General features: G+C 38.0%; 1 protein-coding gene across 1 annotated transcript in view; it reads right to left on the bottom strand.

The window, feature by feature from the left end:
* Window positions 1–2706: 2706 nt before the first annotated feature.
* GPR63 (G protein-coupled receptor 63) overlaps window positions 2707–16471 on the bottom strand; it is a 79787-nt gene continuing 66022 nt past the window's right edge. The window contains exon 2 of the mRNA XM_077487219.1: window positions 2707–16220. Coding sequence (XP_077343345.1) covers window positions 14820–16082 — 1263 coding nt within the window. The 5' untranslated portion in view covers window positions 16083–16220 and the 3' untranslated portion in view covers window positions 2707–14819. The remainder of the gene's footprint in view (window positions 16221–16471) is intronic.

Below are 16471 nucleotides of genomic sequence, written 5' to 3'. Positions count from 1 at the left end.
CGCCCTACCAGCCGACAGGGTCATCCAAGCAGCAGGGCAGGGACTGGGAGGAGCTGGTGATCGGAATGGAGAGTTCCTCCAGTCCCCTGCCCTTCAGATAGGATGACTTTGTCAGGTGGGTGCGGGAGCCGGAAGAGGACACGCAGCCTGATCACAGCCTCTGAACTGCCAAAGGTAGGAGTCCTGCACAGGGGAGGCAGACATTAGAATGTGTAAGTGTCATGTTAGAGAAAAAAGAGGGGGGCCAGACTACAGGAGTACTGTAATGGAGGAGGCTGTGATTGCTAGGGGTACTGTAATATAGAGGGGACTGCACTGTAAAGGGGCACTGTGATGTGACAGGAAACTGAGGACACTGATATAAAAGGGGAGACTGTGCTGTAAATGTTGGCTGAGGACAGACACCCCCCTCAGGAAAATTGGCTGCTGTAAAACCAGTCCCTGGTGCTAAAAAGGTTGAGGACTGCTGCTTTATTGCAACTTTGCCTAAAGGTTCTCCACTCATCATAAGTGTACCCAAGATAAGATCTGGAAATCGCATGTTCTTTTGGAAACTCAACATGTCTCTTTTAAGTAATCTTGTTTTGGATAATAAAACTGTCAAAAACTGGAACATTACATTGAAATAAAATAGCTAGAGAGCACATCCCTTATTACCAACAAGGCTGCACACCATATCTAAATAGTGCCACAATTTAAATGAGCAGTAGCGGCAGATATACATTAAAAAACAAAACAAAAACTGCTTGGTAATATACTTACAATTGCAAGTAAATAAATTCAAGGCATTAAAAGAAATGTTTAGGCATAATGAAAGTATTAGTAACTGAGAAACCCATTAATCAAAGCTGTGCTGTAGCTTGTTTTAAGTGTGACAAAAAGGTCCTAAAAATGTGCTGTAAAATCTGGTCATTCACACACCCTCCAGACATGCGCCCCAATCCCCCTTGCCCCCCTTGTACTGCGCTCCAGAGGCTACTGACAGGCAGCGAGGAAGCGATGTGATGCCTTCTCGCCTCCTATTTGAACCCGTCTTGCTGACAAATGCCCCGCAACCACGTGCATTGCACACAGTCACAGGGGGCTTTTAAAGTGCTTTCTGATTTACTTGAATACTAAGGTTTTTTTCCATCCACAGAACTGTTACATGCTGAGTTTTGTCCATGCCAATACACACAAAGCTTTTTTGGTCATACTTCTCTTATCGGTCACAGGAGTGCTCTCCGCCAGCCGACAGCGGGCTAAAGTCCATTGTTGACTGATGTCATGGAGCCGGTCCAGTCTCAGTAAGGATCCCAACAATGTTGGGATCCACGCAGATGCCCGATCAGCAGCCGGGTCCCCCTCTCAGCATGCAACTCAGAGCCTGAGCTAGCTGCTCCCATCCCTCTCCTGCCCTGCACTCCAGTGAGCGCTGGAGGGGCAGAGATCAGTGACTGACAATCATCACCCTTCTGCTCAGAGAGTATGGAGAACTGGGCGATCAGCGGTTATGCGATTGCTCAGTTGTCAAGCTTGATGCTGCAGCATGGAGGTGGAGTATATATATTTTCAATCCCACACTTAATTTCTGAAGCTGCCATTTCTATGTCACATTATTGGTTAGTGAGGCAGCCTAGCAATAGATTGACTTATAAAGGTGTAGTAAGCTGGGGGCAGTAAAGGATTCTTCAAAGGCAATCAAGCATCACATGTGGACACCTGCTACCCACTCTCAAGGATAATTTAATATATTAAAACCCATAATGAGCAGTGAATGGGGAAGACATCTAAATCTGGTCCTGTCCTTCCCCTAAGGCATCATACACACTGAACGTTATAAAAACTTGAGCTGTAGAAAGCTGTACAATGAGTTTTTCAGTGTTTTTGCAGTAGTGTTTTTTAGCTGTTGCATTTAGCATTTTTTTTTAACAAAACTATACTTCCACAAAAGCACACTGCTCAAAAACACTGATAAATGACAAATAGCCAAGTTGTTCAGCTTTTATCAGAGTTTCTGACAACAAATGTTCGATGGGAGCTTGTTGTCGGAAAATCCGACCGTGTGTAGGCTCCATCGGACATTTTCCGTCAGAATTTACGACAAACAAAATTCGAGATCTGGATCTCAAATTTTCCGACAACAAAATCTGTTGTTGTAAATTCCGATTGTGTGTACACAATTCCGACGCACAGAGTTCCAAGCATGTTCAGAACTCTGGCTATTGAACTTCATTTTGCTCGTACGTGTTCTACGTCACCACGTTCTTTGTGATCAAAATTTCCGTAAATATTTGTGTGACCGTGTGTATGCAAGACAAGTTTGAGCCAACATCCGTCAGGAAAAAAATATGGATTTTGTCACAATGTGCGATCGTGTGTACGCGGCATTAGTGATTTTTAGAGATTTTTTTTAACAGCTGAAAAAGTCCTTAGAACCAACTAGTTGTTTTTTTTTTCCCAGTCAGAAAAGGCTGATAACAGCCTATGTGTGTATGGACACATAGGATAACATGCTGGGGAGTTTAGCTGCAGAAAAAAAACGCTTGAAGCCAAAAACAGCAGCCGTAAAAACATCCAGTGTGCATGAGGCCTAAACAAGGAGAAATCTTTGCTGTGCTTTAATACTTTGTACAAGGTTAAGACAGATGTAATTGGCTCATTCTGTGAATAATATGTTTGTTATTCTAAGTCTATCAAATATTCAATAAAAAAGACACAATACAATTTAATTTTATAAATGTGATTTTTAATACAGAAAACTGAAGAGCTTAAAACATGCAACATTCACATGAAAGTCAACCTAAGAATTCTTGACAGCAGTTTAAATTTTGCTCATTTTATACATGAGCACTAAAAGATTATACTGAATTAACAAAAGAAACCTCTCATTCCATAACTTGCACTCAAGATGTATAATAAATAACAAGCATAAGGTAACACGGTGAATCCCTTTTTTATGTACAATAAAATATAGGCTGTAAACAACAATTGTAATTATAAAAAGAAAATATCTTCCCAGCAATTTACATTTGAAGTAAAATACAATATATAATTCAAATAAAATTGATTTTCACATTGTTCAGTTGACAAGTTAAAAGGCAAGTCAACCCACGGCTGATATTTCAGTTAAGAGTTGATGCTTGCAGAGTGATTCACCCTTCTACTTCTTACATTTGTCAGTGACTACAGCAGCAATACTTCTGTGTCTAGCTCTTCTCACATGCTGCATTCATTAGGAAGCATCTTTCTCTCTCTACCCATTGTTTTATCCATTTATGTTATATTGGAGAAAGTTTGAAGTTTAAGTCATAACCTTTTCTGGCAAACCTAAATCGTATTTCCACATCTACAGTCAAATTTAAATAAACCCCACTAGGTTTGTTATGTGCTCCCATTCACACAGCATGCCTTATTATTTTTTGTTAAATATTTCTCACCTTTTAGATGTTTCTCAGGAGGTGGTGTTATGGTTGACTGCAAGGGTATTAAAACAACATCAGAGTGAGTCTGTCCCAAGTCTGTCCTTAGCATACAATGCAACAAGCCTAGCCCCTAAACATTTAACTGTTTGCTAGGGCACACAGTGTTCCAATCGAATTACAATTGATAGTGAAGATCTGCCTGCACAGTACAGGGCAAATACAGCTGCCCAGCCCCCTAATAAATGAGAATTATGTAGACTTTCTCCTTATTAGAGGGTCCAGAACATAGCACTTATGTAGGTCTTATCCATATTTGGCTGCAAAAGTGGAAATACGCATACATTTTTTTTAAAGATACACACTTTGGGGACTTGTTGGGTCCCTTCTTCAGTCTATATACTCTTCAGATTAATTGGGCCCTAAAATAATGCATCTTTAATAATTTAAAATAGTCGATAAAGGGTATCACTTAAACACCAAATTGGAATCCATGGCCAACATAGTAAAAAAATTCTACTACTATTACATTGTAGATATGTAAAGGAGTGAGACGCCATTTTCTTGGCTTCATAGTGGCTTTGAAGAGGAGGAATTTGTGCATATGGTTGCTAGAGAGATATAATAAGACATTTGGCTATTTAGCCCACATGAATCTATCAAACACTAGAGTTTTGTATGAAATGTGTTAAGAAAATTTCTTGTCCATAGCAAATCAGAATGATTTTTAGTTGTCAAGTCTACATACATTTTCTAACCCTCTTATAGGCCTTTTTATAGCCAGAAAATGAAACCGTGATTCTAAATCGGTACTATAGGCCCATTCTTCACATGATACTTCATTTTGGAAAGGGGGGGGTTAAATAAAAGTTTTTTTTTATTAGCAGGAAGAAGGATACATTTTTGACAGAGCGAAGGATGGATTTTAATACATAATAGGCAAATACACAACAACCTCTTCTAAAATAAACATATTGCTATCTATGAATATACGTCTCTGGTCGTTTGTTACAAACCACAAAATATGAGACGTTATAGAACATCATTGAACACAGTCTTTGTTGGATCTCTACTTCTTCTGAAACACTTGCATTGCCATTAAATGCCAATATAATCTCTGGGCTGTTTAGGTATTGCCTATATATTTATTTTCTTTAATTTTATTTATGACATGCAATAGTTACTTGATTTTCTAAAGTAGTGCATGTTCAAGTGAGTAGTGACAGTACTGAACGTAAATTTTTGGTTTTCAACAATATCCCCTGATATGCTAGATTTGTAAACTAATTGTCTGAATATTTTTTTTCAAGGCCTGTGGTTTTAAATATTTTGTTTAAAACCTAATTTTAAAATGATAGTTGATCGACATTTATGAAGGTAACCATAACAATCTCAAAAATTAGACACTTCCAACTGTTGGCCTGCACCTTTCTCTTAAATCTTTTGAATGCCCATGGAGCCTTTGGTATGCAAACGGAAAATTGAATTCCCATTCGGAGCTTTGGCAACCTGCCACCCAAACCCACAGAACAATATGTGAATTGATATAGGTTAGTAAGGTGCTTGTATTGCATTGTGGCATGTTGACAGGTGGTAGATCCCTATAGTTTAGGTCATTATGTGCTTTGTTAGGTTACAATCATACCTTTAACTTCAGTATGGGATTTTGTAAACAGGTTTTAGTCTTCTAACAAATGCAGTATGTTTTCAGGTGCCTCTGAGATGTTCTAGCTTGTTGAAGTTGCTTTGATTTGCCTTTCAGTAGCTTAAGGCCAAGTTGACCTATTACAGAAACCAGCCCATGTAGACAAGGAGCCCCTGTAGGCCTTTTCTGTGACCCATGAAGCCTGGGTGAAATACTGCAAATGATTACATACTTGCTTAAAGTGGTTGTAATGGTAGAAGGTTTTTTTTTTAAACTTAATGCAATATCTGAAATAAAGTAAAAAAAAAAATCTGTGCACAGGATCCCCAGTTATACTTACCTGAGCCCGATCTCAACCGAGGCATATGCAAAGAGCAATGGCTCTCTCTGTTCTCACTGACATAAAGGCAGCAGCGGGAGCATTTGACTTCTGCTGCTGTCAATCACAGCCTGTAAGGAAAAAGTGGGGGTGAGGCTGAGCTGAGCATCTATGGAAACACACACAGCGCAACTACAAAGCCAGCATAAGGGGAAAGGAGCCAGGAGCGCTGGCTGGGGACTGCAGAAGAGGATTGGGGCTGCTCTGTGCAAAATCACTTCATAGAGCAGGTAAGTATGACATGTTTGTTATCTGAAAAAAAAAAAAGATTTAATTTACAATCACTTTATTTCCAGGACATTGCAGATGGGTGCACATCCCCACCATCTCAGGGGTGAGTGCACTTCCTGATTCAAAAGCCGTGCATGCATGTTGCGCACTGCTGTTGTTGGGATAGGGGGAAAGAAAGGGCATTCATTACTGCGATGCTGGGAGCAAGTATCCACTGTGTCTTGGAAATAAATGCAGAATGTAGGAGAATGTAAACATTGGGAATATTTCAGACAGGCTTCAAGCCCGAATCATAGCATACTGCTTAAATATTGTCGTAACATGCTGCTTACAGTCACATAGATATGAACTAAATCTTTAAAAAAAAATACAGTTTTAAAAGGCGAAGTTTTTATGCAGTCAATGGAGCTGAACCGTTCTGGTATAAATGATTTCAATTAAGTTCAAAACTATTTATTTTTTCTTGGTTTTAAGACTTTGATTAATACTGTTTTTTTTAAATGCTATAAAATAAGAGAATTTAAAAGTTCATTCATACCTATGCATTTAAGAATGCGTTAATGCATGTGCATTACATTGTTTTTAATGGCGTTAGTTCACAGAGGCAGCGTGTTGACATGCAGTGGCAAAAAAAAGGTCATGTCTATTCTTTTCATCTGTCAATACGAATGATAAGGGCTTTGGATAGGAACGGTATGGCATGTCATTGCATCATGAACAATTGAACTGCAACACAAGAGCAAAGTGTGAATCTTAGCTTTGAGTAAATCAGTATTAATGCTTTCGTTTTGCTGTTGCCGTAAAACATTCAGCAGGCATTTCTTCAAGTCTCTATGGGAAATTTTTGATGAGCATATGAACTGCTTAAGGCCTTTCAGCATATGTATTTGTACTGGAATACATTAAATGGCTTTTCAGAGAAGTTACCGTGCAAATGACTGATTATGGAATGCACTGAAGGAATAAAAGAACCACGATTGGCTTGAAATACCTAAAAAACAGCAAGTTTGAATGACCACAAAGCATGGATTTGAATTACTGATGTAAGGTGAAGTGAACCTGTGTTATATAATATACAGTGTATCATAAGGCTTTGTCCATGCCCATGATATATTTGCTGTTTCAATCTATTCTAGCCAATAGTGTAAGCCATTGTACACACGGTCGGAGATTCCGACGGAATGTGTCTGATCGGACCGTATTGTCGGATAATCCGACTGTGTGTGGTCTCCATCGGACTGTTTCCATCGGAATATCCGACGGACCAAGTTTTCCAACTTGTCTATAAAATTTTCCGACAACATGCTCCGATCGGACATACTCCGATCATGTGTAGCCTACTCCGACGGACAAAGTGCCACGCATGCTCAGATCAAATTCCTAGACCAAAGCTATTGGCTACTAGCCTGAATGTAGTCCCGTTGTAACGAAATAACGTCATCAAGTTATGTACAATCGGATTTTCCGACAACTTTGTCTGACCGTGTGTATGCAACAGTTTCGGACAAAATCCGTCGGACAAAATCCAACGGATTTGGTTGTCAGAATGTCCGACCGTGTGTACAAGGGCTTAGATCTGTTGTTTCAGGCAATTCTAGCCAATCATGTGAAAGAACCATTTAACTTAAAAAAAAAAATAGCATTACCTATACCACTTACAAGAATGTGTATATATTTATATAAAGTTCTCATATATATATTTATATATAGAAAAAAAGTGAGATATTTGGTATTATATTTACATTTGCTCTGAAGTGCAGCCTACTGTTCTAAATTATCAGCCGTTTTTCGACTAAAGAAGGCTTATACTGTACAAGGCTGTATAAAAAGTGTCTTTCAATGGGATTACTAGAGAGGAAGTCAGCTACATGCAGGAAGCTCTTTTCCCACAAAAGCAGCATTTATGTGTAAGTAATTGCCATTTTATTTTTAAAAAAGTTCTAATGTAGGATACTGGCTATGCAAATCTTGATGTTTGCCAGTAGGGCTTCACCATCTTAAAGATTCAAGTTATGGCACTTAAACCCTCTTAAAAACTTAGTACAATTTCAGGCTCATTTTAATCACACCCCACTTTGAAATCGAAAATCCTGAGTTAAGTGGCTTCAGGTTTTACAAGTTAATAAAAATGTACACTTATCTTACAGAGTGAACTGTGCAAGTAAGCTACATTATACACAGAACACAATCATTTATAGTTCATAGAAGAATGCTACCATTAAGAAAAATCCTATGTAACGGAGTATATGTTTAAAAATAAATAAATCACAGGGTACCATATAATAAAGAAGTTGTGCTTAACAAGGAGTAGAAAAGTAGACCTGTAGGAAAAAAGCTTGTGTACATACAGACTAACTCAGCACCCAACTTTACTTATGTTCTTGTCATTTAAAGGGTTTATAAGGAGCAGTTACTCAGAAGTCAGTCACTTAACTCAACCTGATATTTTTGTACCTTAATCACCAAAGAAAAATACGTATAACTGCTTAAACTATCATTAAAGAAGCTTCTGGGGTTTTGATGTTGTAGAAACCGGATGCAATACTATTTTTAATATACCTGATATTAACGCTTTAGTAAATAAAACTATAATCAGGGATGTGTAATTGACCATTAATCTCCTTTCAAATATTAAGGGGACCCTCTCAGACATGCACTGAATCCTATCCAGCTCTGGAAAAGACAAATAGGGGGCCATGAGGCAGCTCAGGTGTGCACCCCATTATAAAAAAAAAATGTAGTAGCTTCCCTTTACGTATATATGGCCTTTAGCCACACCACATAGCACTCCAAACCAATAGTGATAATATTAAAGTGTACGCAAAGGCAAACTTAAAAAAAAAAAAAAAATGAAATGACATAATGAGGAAAGCTTACATCCTTTTGTCAGCCTTTTTTTAGTGTTTCACTGAGGGCGATTCACCCCTCCATTAGTTCTGGTGACATTCTCAGTGAGACAAAAATGTCACCATAGCATATGTTCATATGACAACTCGCGGAGATGAGAATTCTGTTCAATTTAGAGAGATTTTATCACTTTTCCTGTTACTTTTCCAGGATAGAAAGTGAAGGGAAATCTCTGTAGTCGAACATAGGCAGAAACAAAAAAAGTACCCGACATGAGTTTTAACCCTCCTGTACTTTCTAAAACTGAATGGACATGAAAAAAATCAAGTACACTTTAAACCGTTAAATACCATTGTAGAAAATTAGAAAATCACTGCTTTATTTTTATATGTGTGAAAGATTCTATATAACAGGTGTTCACGTACTTCCAAGTAAGTATTCTCAAAGATAACCAAACTTTTTATTTTTTATTATTTAAGTTTTTAGCTGGGGCTGATATGATCACAAAGAACCATCTGGTGTAGAAATAATCCAATCAGCATGAACAAACAAATCAGTGATCCTGATGGTTTGAGTGACAGGATTATGCTAGGTTTAGCCATTCCAGAGATGTGAATGGAACACTGTTTGCTATGATGTTAGTGATGCACAAAATCCCATAAAGCATTCATGTTATTCATATTTCTTTTTGTGCCATTTTAGGTAAAATTGAGATTCTAAATGATTGCAGTTTGATCTACCAAGTGATTACCTGGAGGTTATTGATAACAAGAAGCAGATATCACTATCTGCACTCCGTTAAAGACAACATAGCCCATCCCATTTATAAAAATTGGCCACTGTGTTGTGAATGGAGCCCCACATTAAAGTGATACTAAAACACACACTGTTTAATTTAAAATTTTCTTCTATTTCTGTATGTGGATGATGGCACTGTAATTATTTTAATTAAACAAAATGTATGTACCTTTTTTCTAATTGATATACAGCTGTCACATGACCCAGATCTTTCCCAGCCAGTCTGCAGGGAAATGTAAGCAGAAGTAGGTCTAGTCTTCCACTGCTGGTCACATGTTAAAAAAAACAAAAACACTCTTTGGAATACAGAGTAAAAATAAATAAGTAATATCAATAAACTTTTTTACATTGTCATACAAATATATATATATTTGAATTTAAATCTTTATTATTTTGTGGAAATAATATGGTGTGGGCGGTTTACCATGTCACGCCCCCCCAGCCTGTGTTTTAGAGTAACAGGGAGGTGAATCAAGATGTAATATCCCACCCCCATTGCGTTTAGCTGATTAGTAGGCATGAGGGAGGAGGGAGTGAGTGGGCTGTCATTTACCACTGTGTATACACCCACATGTGTGACTTTATAGTCATATACACTGCTCAGATGTGATGGGGAAGAAATGCTCAGCAAAGAAACTCATTGAAAACTGAGCATGTGCAGAGTTGCCACCACAGCTACAAAATCTCTAGCTGAATTGAGGACATGAACAGAAGGTGGAGACAGAGAGCATCAGGATCAACCAGGTTTATTGCCGAATACAAAGAACAAATTTGATAGTGGCTGAGTGAGTTTAAACATCATGTAATACAGCTTTTATTGACTGTTTTTATGATGTGGGTTTAGTGAGACTTTAAGTGAAAAGAGCTCTATGATTGGCAAAGAGAGGATTATGTGACTTTGAGAGGCCCAGAGTCCAGAAGTCAGCAGGGCACATTTTTTGGGGCAGTATGGCCATACCACAGCATTCTAAATTAACTGTTTGGCCCACATAAAACTGACATATTGATAATAAAAACATAAAAAATTATCTCCTGACACTGGACTACTAAATTCAGCTGTATTGCTTTATTTCTTCTATTTAAAAAGCTAGATTGGAGTTAGCTGTACAAACACTTAATTTTGTATAACAATCAGTCTCTTTCTGTTTAAGTTCTCAAATGTATGATGTTATATCAAAGTGTATTTAATGATTAAAGAATTTATTTCTACGTAATAATTTTCATATACATAAGTACAGCTTATGCAAGTCGTACTTCGTGGTCCAGCACAATGCTTGTACTGTAACTCTCAGTACACATCCCTTCAAACTAATAAATATGCAGCGTCTGGGAAATGTATACGTTACGCCTCAAATTATTCAGCAAGAATTCTGTTGCAAATATATGATCTACAGACATCCAGGGAGAATCTTAAGTTGTATATGAAACCCCCCCCCCCAGGAAAACATGGAATAGAAAGTAAGCTAAATGTAAAAGACATATCAAAGTCACATATATTAGCCATTGACACAAATATTGCAATACTTACTATAAATAAATCCTAAAAGTACTTCTGGTTTCCTATTAATGACCCAGGCTCTGTGCAGAAAACCAGATGCCAGCAGATCTGAACTTGCCTTGCATCCATTAAAAAAAAAAAATAGAATGAGATGTTCTTATGGATTGTGCACCGATTATGGCATCTTTAGCTCTGAGCCATAGATGTTCTCATCCATTTTCTGTTTGAGTGCTAATGAAAACACTGACCAATGTATTTAACGGCTGGTTATACATCAATGCATGTGCATTAATGCAACACTACTGTGCAATAAGGAGCAGTGTACTCTTTTTGTTCAAATATAGGTAACTGCAATACACAAATGGTTCACATCTGTGTACCATTGTGTGCTACGATGCAAATATGTCCTGCGCTGACTAGTTAAATTTTAGGGACATGTCTGGTTTGCTACGTGTTACCACAACACAATAGTGTAAATGGGCCCATAAAGTGGTTCTAAGCCTTTTTATATATACAGTGAAGTGACTAGCATCAGGTGATACACTGACCAAAATAATTCACCCACATAAGTTGTACTTGTTTATCTAAGGCTATCTGTCCTGTACAGCCTTCTACAACACACAGATGAAAGAATTTTTCTCAGTAGAGGAAAGCAAGGGATCTGACGTCACACACACTGTAGAGCTAGAGCACAGAGCTGAGTGTAATCTGAGAGCTGATTGCAGGAAACTGACGCACCCCCCTCTCTCACAGGTTCATACATAGAGCTGAGGGTATGAGTAATCTGATGTGAGCTGGGGGGGTGGAGTACCTGGGGACTTAAAGGTTTTCTTAATCCATTAGGAGAGAGTCATGCAGATAGAGAGAGGAACCAGATGCAATGCTTTGAATTCAGGTTAGTACACAATATAGTGGGATGTGCTTTCTTCATTTTACATCTGAAGTTTACAACTGCTTTAATATTCCAGAACAGCTAGCTTTGCATGGATATACTCTTAGAATAATGCCATCTACAGTTATTTATTGGTTCCAATGCCCAAATATTTATGATATTAACCTTTTTTGGACAGTGAAAGCAGCTAGATAGCATTCAGGGTGCAATAAGCCATATGGATTCCGTCTGAGAAGATTTGGTTGCATTTACACTTTCCATGATTAAAGTGACACTAGACTCAATTTTTTTTTTATATCTACCATTGTAAAATATCAAGTATACCATGTCTGTTTTTTTGTTAAAATGTCTCTTTACATTGTTTTCAAGCTTTTTTTTTTTGTCCTGTGCACATTCTCTACCCTCCACTGATGCACCTCACCGCTACTGGTGAACAGCAAGGAGCATTATAATTTCTGGTCAAGTGTTCAATTCTATGTCTACTATAATAATTATAGAGCTGAATGCGTCTGCAGGTAGATGTGTAATCCATCTAGGGGTGAGCAGGAAAGGGTGGCTATGTTCACATACACAAGGGGGACATGGAGAACAAAGGCAACCATCCTAGAACAGGAAGAATAGCAGAAAGCTTGCATTTGAGAGATAAAAGAAAGGATGAGAGAGATAGAAGGTAAATTCTACACATATTGCATTTATATTATTTTATATAAAAAAATGAGAGTTTAGTGTCACTTTAAGGTAAAGCAAAGAGTTTTTTTTTTTTTTTTTGAGAAATGATTAGGCATACACAATATTAACCTGCTGCTCCACTAAAATGTTTCCCTAGACAACCATATTACAGCAGCCTCTTAATGTCTTTGTCCATTTGAGAATAGCAATATAATCCTTGAAGAGTCCCACTCAATCAGATTTTACATTCTGTACCAAAGACACTTTTGATGTAATTTGCACTTATTAAAATATAACACACAATCATATTTGGAAATATATTTTCAATCTGTGAAGCCCTGATTATAAGATTATTTAACCATAATATTTAGGACTTTAATTATTTTTATGCAAATATTGTTTGTACTAAAATATTATAGCTTTTTTAATATTGTCTTCCATAAACACTAGGGGAAAATCTGTAACAAACTCGGATAAAGTGCACATCAGTCTACAGGAGGGGCAAGAAAGTGATTTGATGTTCAACGCTGTGAAGCATTCAAAATTCCTTTGGTGCATGTAGACAGATATTTGCCTTGGGCTGTCTCCACCAGCTTAGCTGTAATTCATATTTTTATGGTTTATTAAAATCTGACTCCTCATTCTAAATGCTTCCTGCGTCTGAATGGAAAAACAATTTTAGATTAGTATAGCAAGTCAAAAGAAAAAAACTAGTAGCCCTCTGTGCTATCACCTCTACTCAGTACCCATCTTATGTACTGTATTTTTTATTTACTTGTAGTCTATCTCCATGAAGTTGAGCATCGGGGACTGTCAATCATGTCAACAAAGGAGGAAGACGATAGGAAGGAAGTCTTTAAAGAATGTGAATACAGGCCTCAGGCAGCAGCTGATAAACATCAGCAGTTACAGAAGGTGCCCAGAAAGTCCACCATAAACTTAAATTTTACTTGCTGCTCCAGATTTTGCAATGTCTAGACCAGTGGTCTCCAAACTGTGGCCAGGAGGCAGAATGCAGCCTTTGTTTGGCCCTTGGAGCATTATTCTTCCCCCCGGCACCAACAATAGGGTAATCATTTTTGCACTGACACATACGATGGGGAACTATTCCTACCACTGAAACCAACGATAGGGCACCATTCCTCTCACCGACACCAATAAAGGGGCACTATTCCTCTCACCAACAGTGGGGTACTATTCCTCCCACTGACATCAGCGATGGGGCACTAACCAAAGATGGAACACCATTTACTCCCACTGATGCCAGGGCATTTTCTACTCCCACTGACCATGGTCTGGACCCCTTAAAGTCTGGAGCACAGTGAATTGGCCCTTTGTTTAAAAAAACACAATTGCCCTGATTAATTTAGTAATGAGCACCAAGAATAAAGCTCACAGAAAGCTGAAATTCTGCTGGCACACTCCTGATTTAGGTATGTGTTGGGGGGATGCAAAGGACAGAAGCAGAGTAGTGATGAAAGAAGAGGATTACCATTTAAAAACAAATTCAAAGGCAAACTTTTATTGAAAATGTGGAGTGTTAGTAAGATAAGGTGTAATACCGACAGTATAGGCAAGGAGCTAGCAGAGATAAAGTGACAGTGAAAAGGAAAAGGAGAGATCTGTAATGATGGGAGATAGAAAAGGAGACCAAGATAGAACGAAAGTAGAATAGAACAGGATGGGACAAGAATTTCTTGGGATCAGCAATGCTGAAGTAGGGTAGGAAAAGATGCAGCTACAAACATGGATACTGCACTTAAATGGGATTGAAGGCAGCAATGTTAAATAAGTTAAAATACTCTAAGCGATAGTCCATCCTGTAATGACAGTACTTCATAACTGGGTACTAAAAGATCCCATCATCAGAGTCTCAGATATAAAAAGCTGATTCTATCCACCCCATGAGGTTTACTGGGTTGGTCCATCCACAACTGACATTTTAGTGTTTGGAGGACTGATCCTTTAAGTTCCTCAGAAGAGTAACAGAAAATAGTATAGCTAAGCTGATGTGTGCCACCTAGGTCAAATGTCTGCATTTATGCACCTCAGGTCCCTGCAACAGCAAAGAAATTAAAAGCAACAGATCATCAAGTACACTACCAATATTGAAATTGGTTTACAAAAAAAAAAAAAATTAGCTACAGAATATTTTTGGCTCACTTCTAATAGCAAAAGCAGCAACATTTGTTTCAGGAAAAAAAATAAAACAAGACATCCACTGATTGTAGCAGCATACAAGATGCCCGCAATAACACACACTGCAGGCCTGGTAAGCATTAACCTGACAAAAAAAGTACTTATCAAATATGGATTTACAATAAATCCTAGAGGTAACATGTTTTACTTTTACATTGCTTCCTGGCAAATAACAGATCACTTTCTGCACAGGGGAAATCATTTAAAACACATAACAAATAGGTCATGGCAGTCACTAAAAATACATTTCTTAATAGGCTTTACACAACTGATCTATGTTCCCCACACACATAGATGGCACTAGGTCGGATTCGTCTTCTAGTGTGACCAGGTAACTGGGGTAAAAATTTGAAGTATTTCGGCATTAGATCCAAACAAGCGTCCCGGAATTTCTTTATCCTCCAGTAGTAGATTATTGGGTTTAGTGCAGACTTGAGGTAGCATAGCCAAAGGAGCCAAGTGCTTATCTCAAAAAAATTGTTCTGGCTATAGAAGTCAATGTTAAATGTAGCAACCAGGCTGTAAGTAGTGAATGGTGCCCAGCAGACTATAAAGACAATGAATAAAATTAAAATGGTGGTGAAGGCACGAGTTTTAAAGCTGATGTCTATATTCATTTGAAAAGGCCTTTGAAGGCTCATTAGGCCTAGCTTGCTTGCCTGGCTGAGGCATATGCTATCCGGATGGCTATGTATACGGACTGCATTGTGGCGCACAGTGTTCAATATGCCCATAAAAGCATAAAGCATCACCATAAAAGGAATAAAAAAGAAAATTAGGACTATCAGTATTACATAAGCTTTATAGCCAGCATTGGTGGTGTAGCCAAAAACACACTGTGGAGCTCTAGAGGGTACCTGTAATTGTGGGTTGCCAACAGCAAGAGGAAAAGCCACACAAAACGAAGTTGCCCATGAAATAACTATGAGAATCTTTGCCCGGTATGGGTTCAGCTTGTCCTGTTTCTGAACAATGATTAAAAACCTGTCAATGCTTATTATAAGCAGGATAGCAACACCCTCTATTACAAACAACCAAAAGAACATGGCTGATACTCTGCAGAATACTTCTCCAAAGATCCACTCGGTAACAATGATAGTTATCAATGCAAAGGGCATGTTCAGAATAGAAAGCAGCAAGTCAGCAAATGCCAGGCTTGCAAGTAGAATATTAATTGCAGATCGCATGGCAGCTTTTTGGTAGACCATAAGACAGACCACAAAATTTCCTAGGAATGACAGCAAAAGTATAATAACCATTACCGAAGAAAGAATTATTTGAAGGGGCAAATTTAGGTTCTCCAAATTATCTTTTGTAGACTGGGTAGCAGTAGAAGCTGTAGTGTTCAATTGTAAAGTACCAGCTGTGGTCATGGCAACTGGTACGTATTTTGGTGGTAGATCTAGGCTGCCACGAAATGTAGACTGAGGTGTCGTTATGTTTGTATAGCCATTTTCATAGATGACATGTGTACTGTAGGATGTCACGGGATGAGCCGGTGTAAGCATTGCTGAAAACACCATACTTGTGTATGCCAAGTTTTTCAAAGCACATCAGCAATTCTGGAATTCTGGAATTCTTGTGCTCCATGATTCCTGTTGTGATGGCAGAAGTGGTATGAACATAAGTCTGTAGTCCATTCCAAAAAGTTATTCATAGAACTGAAAATAGAAAGAAAACATTGATTAAAACTATATTATGTATTTAACTGTAGACTGTACACCATAAATACCAGTAATATAATCGTTTTGATGAATGACCTGTATCTTTCATATATTAACTGCATTAAACATGTGGTTCAAAAACCTTATAATAGATTACTTATGGGTTTTATACTACTTATTGATAATATATTATCTTATGTACCCAGTACTGTATGCTTCGATGGACTGAAGAAAATTATTGTACTGTT

The sequence above is a fragment of the Lithobates pipiens genome, unplaced genomic scaffold (genome assembly GCF_037356315.1).
Source record: "Lithobates pipiens isolate NorthernLeopardFrog02 unplaced genomic scaffold, aLitPip1_a1.2 Scaffold_18, whole genome shotgun sequence".
Classification (NCBI taxonomy): Eukaryota; Metazoa; Chordata; class Amphibia; order Anura; family Ranidae; genus Lithobates; species Lithobates pipiens.
Note: the sequence above shows the minus strand (reverse complement) of the source record. Positions and strands in the feature narration are given on the sequence as shown.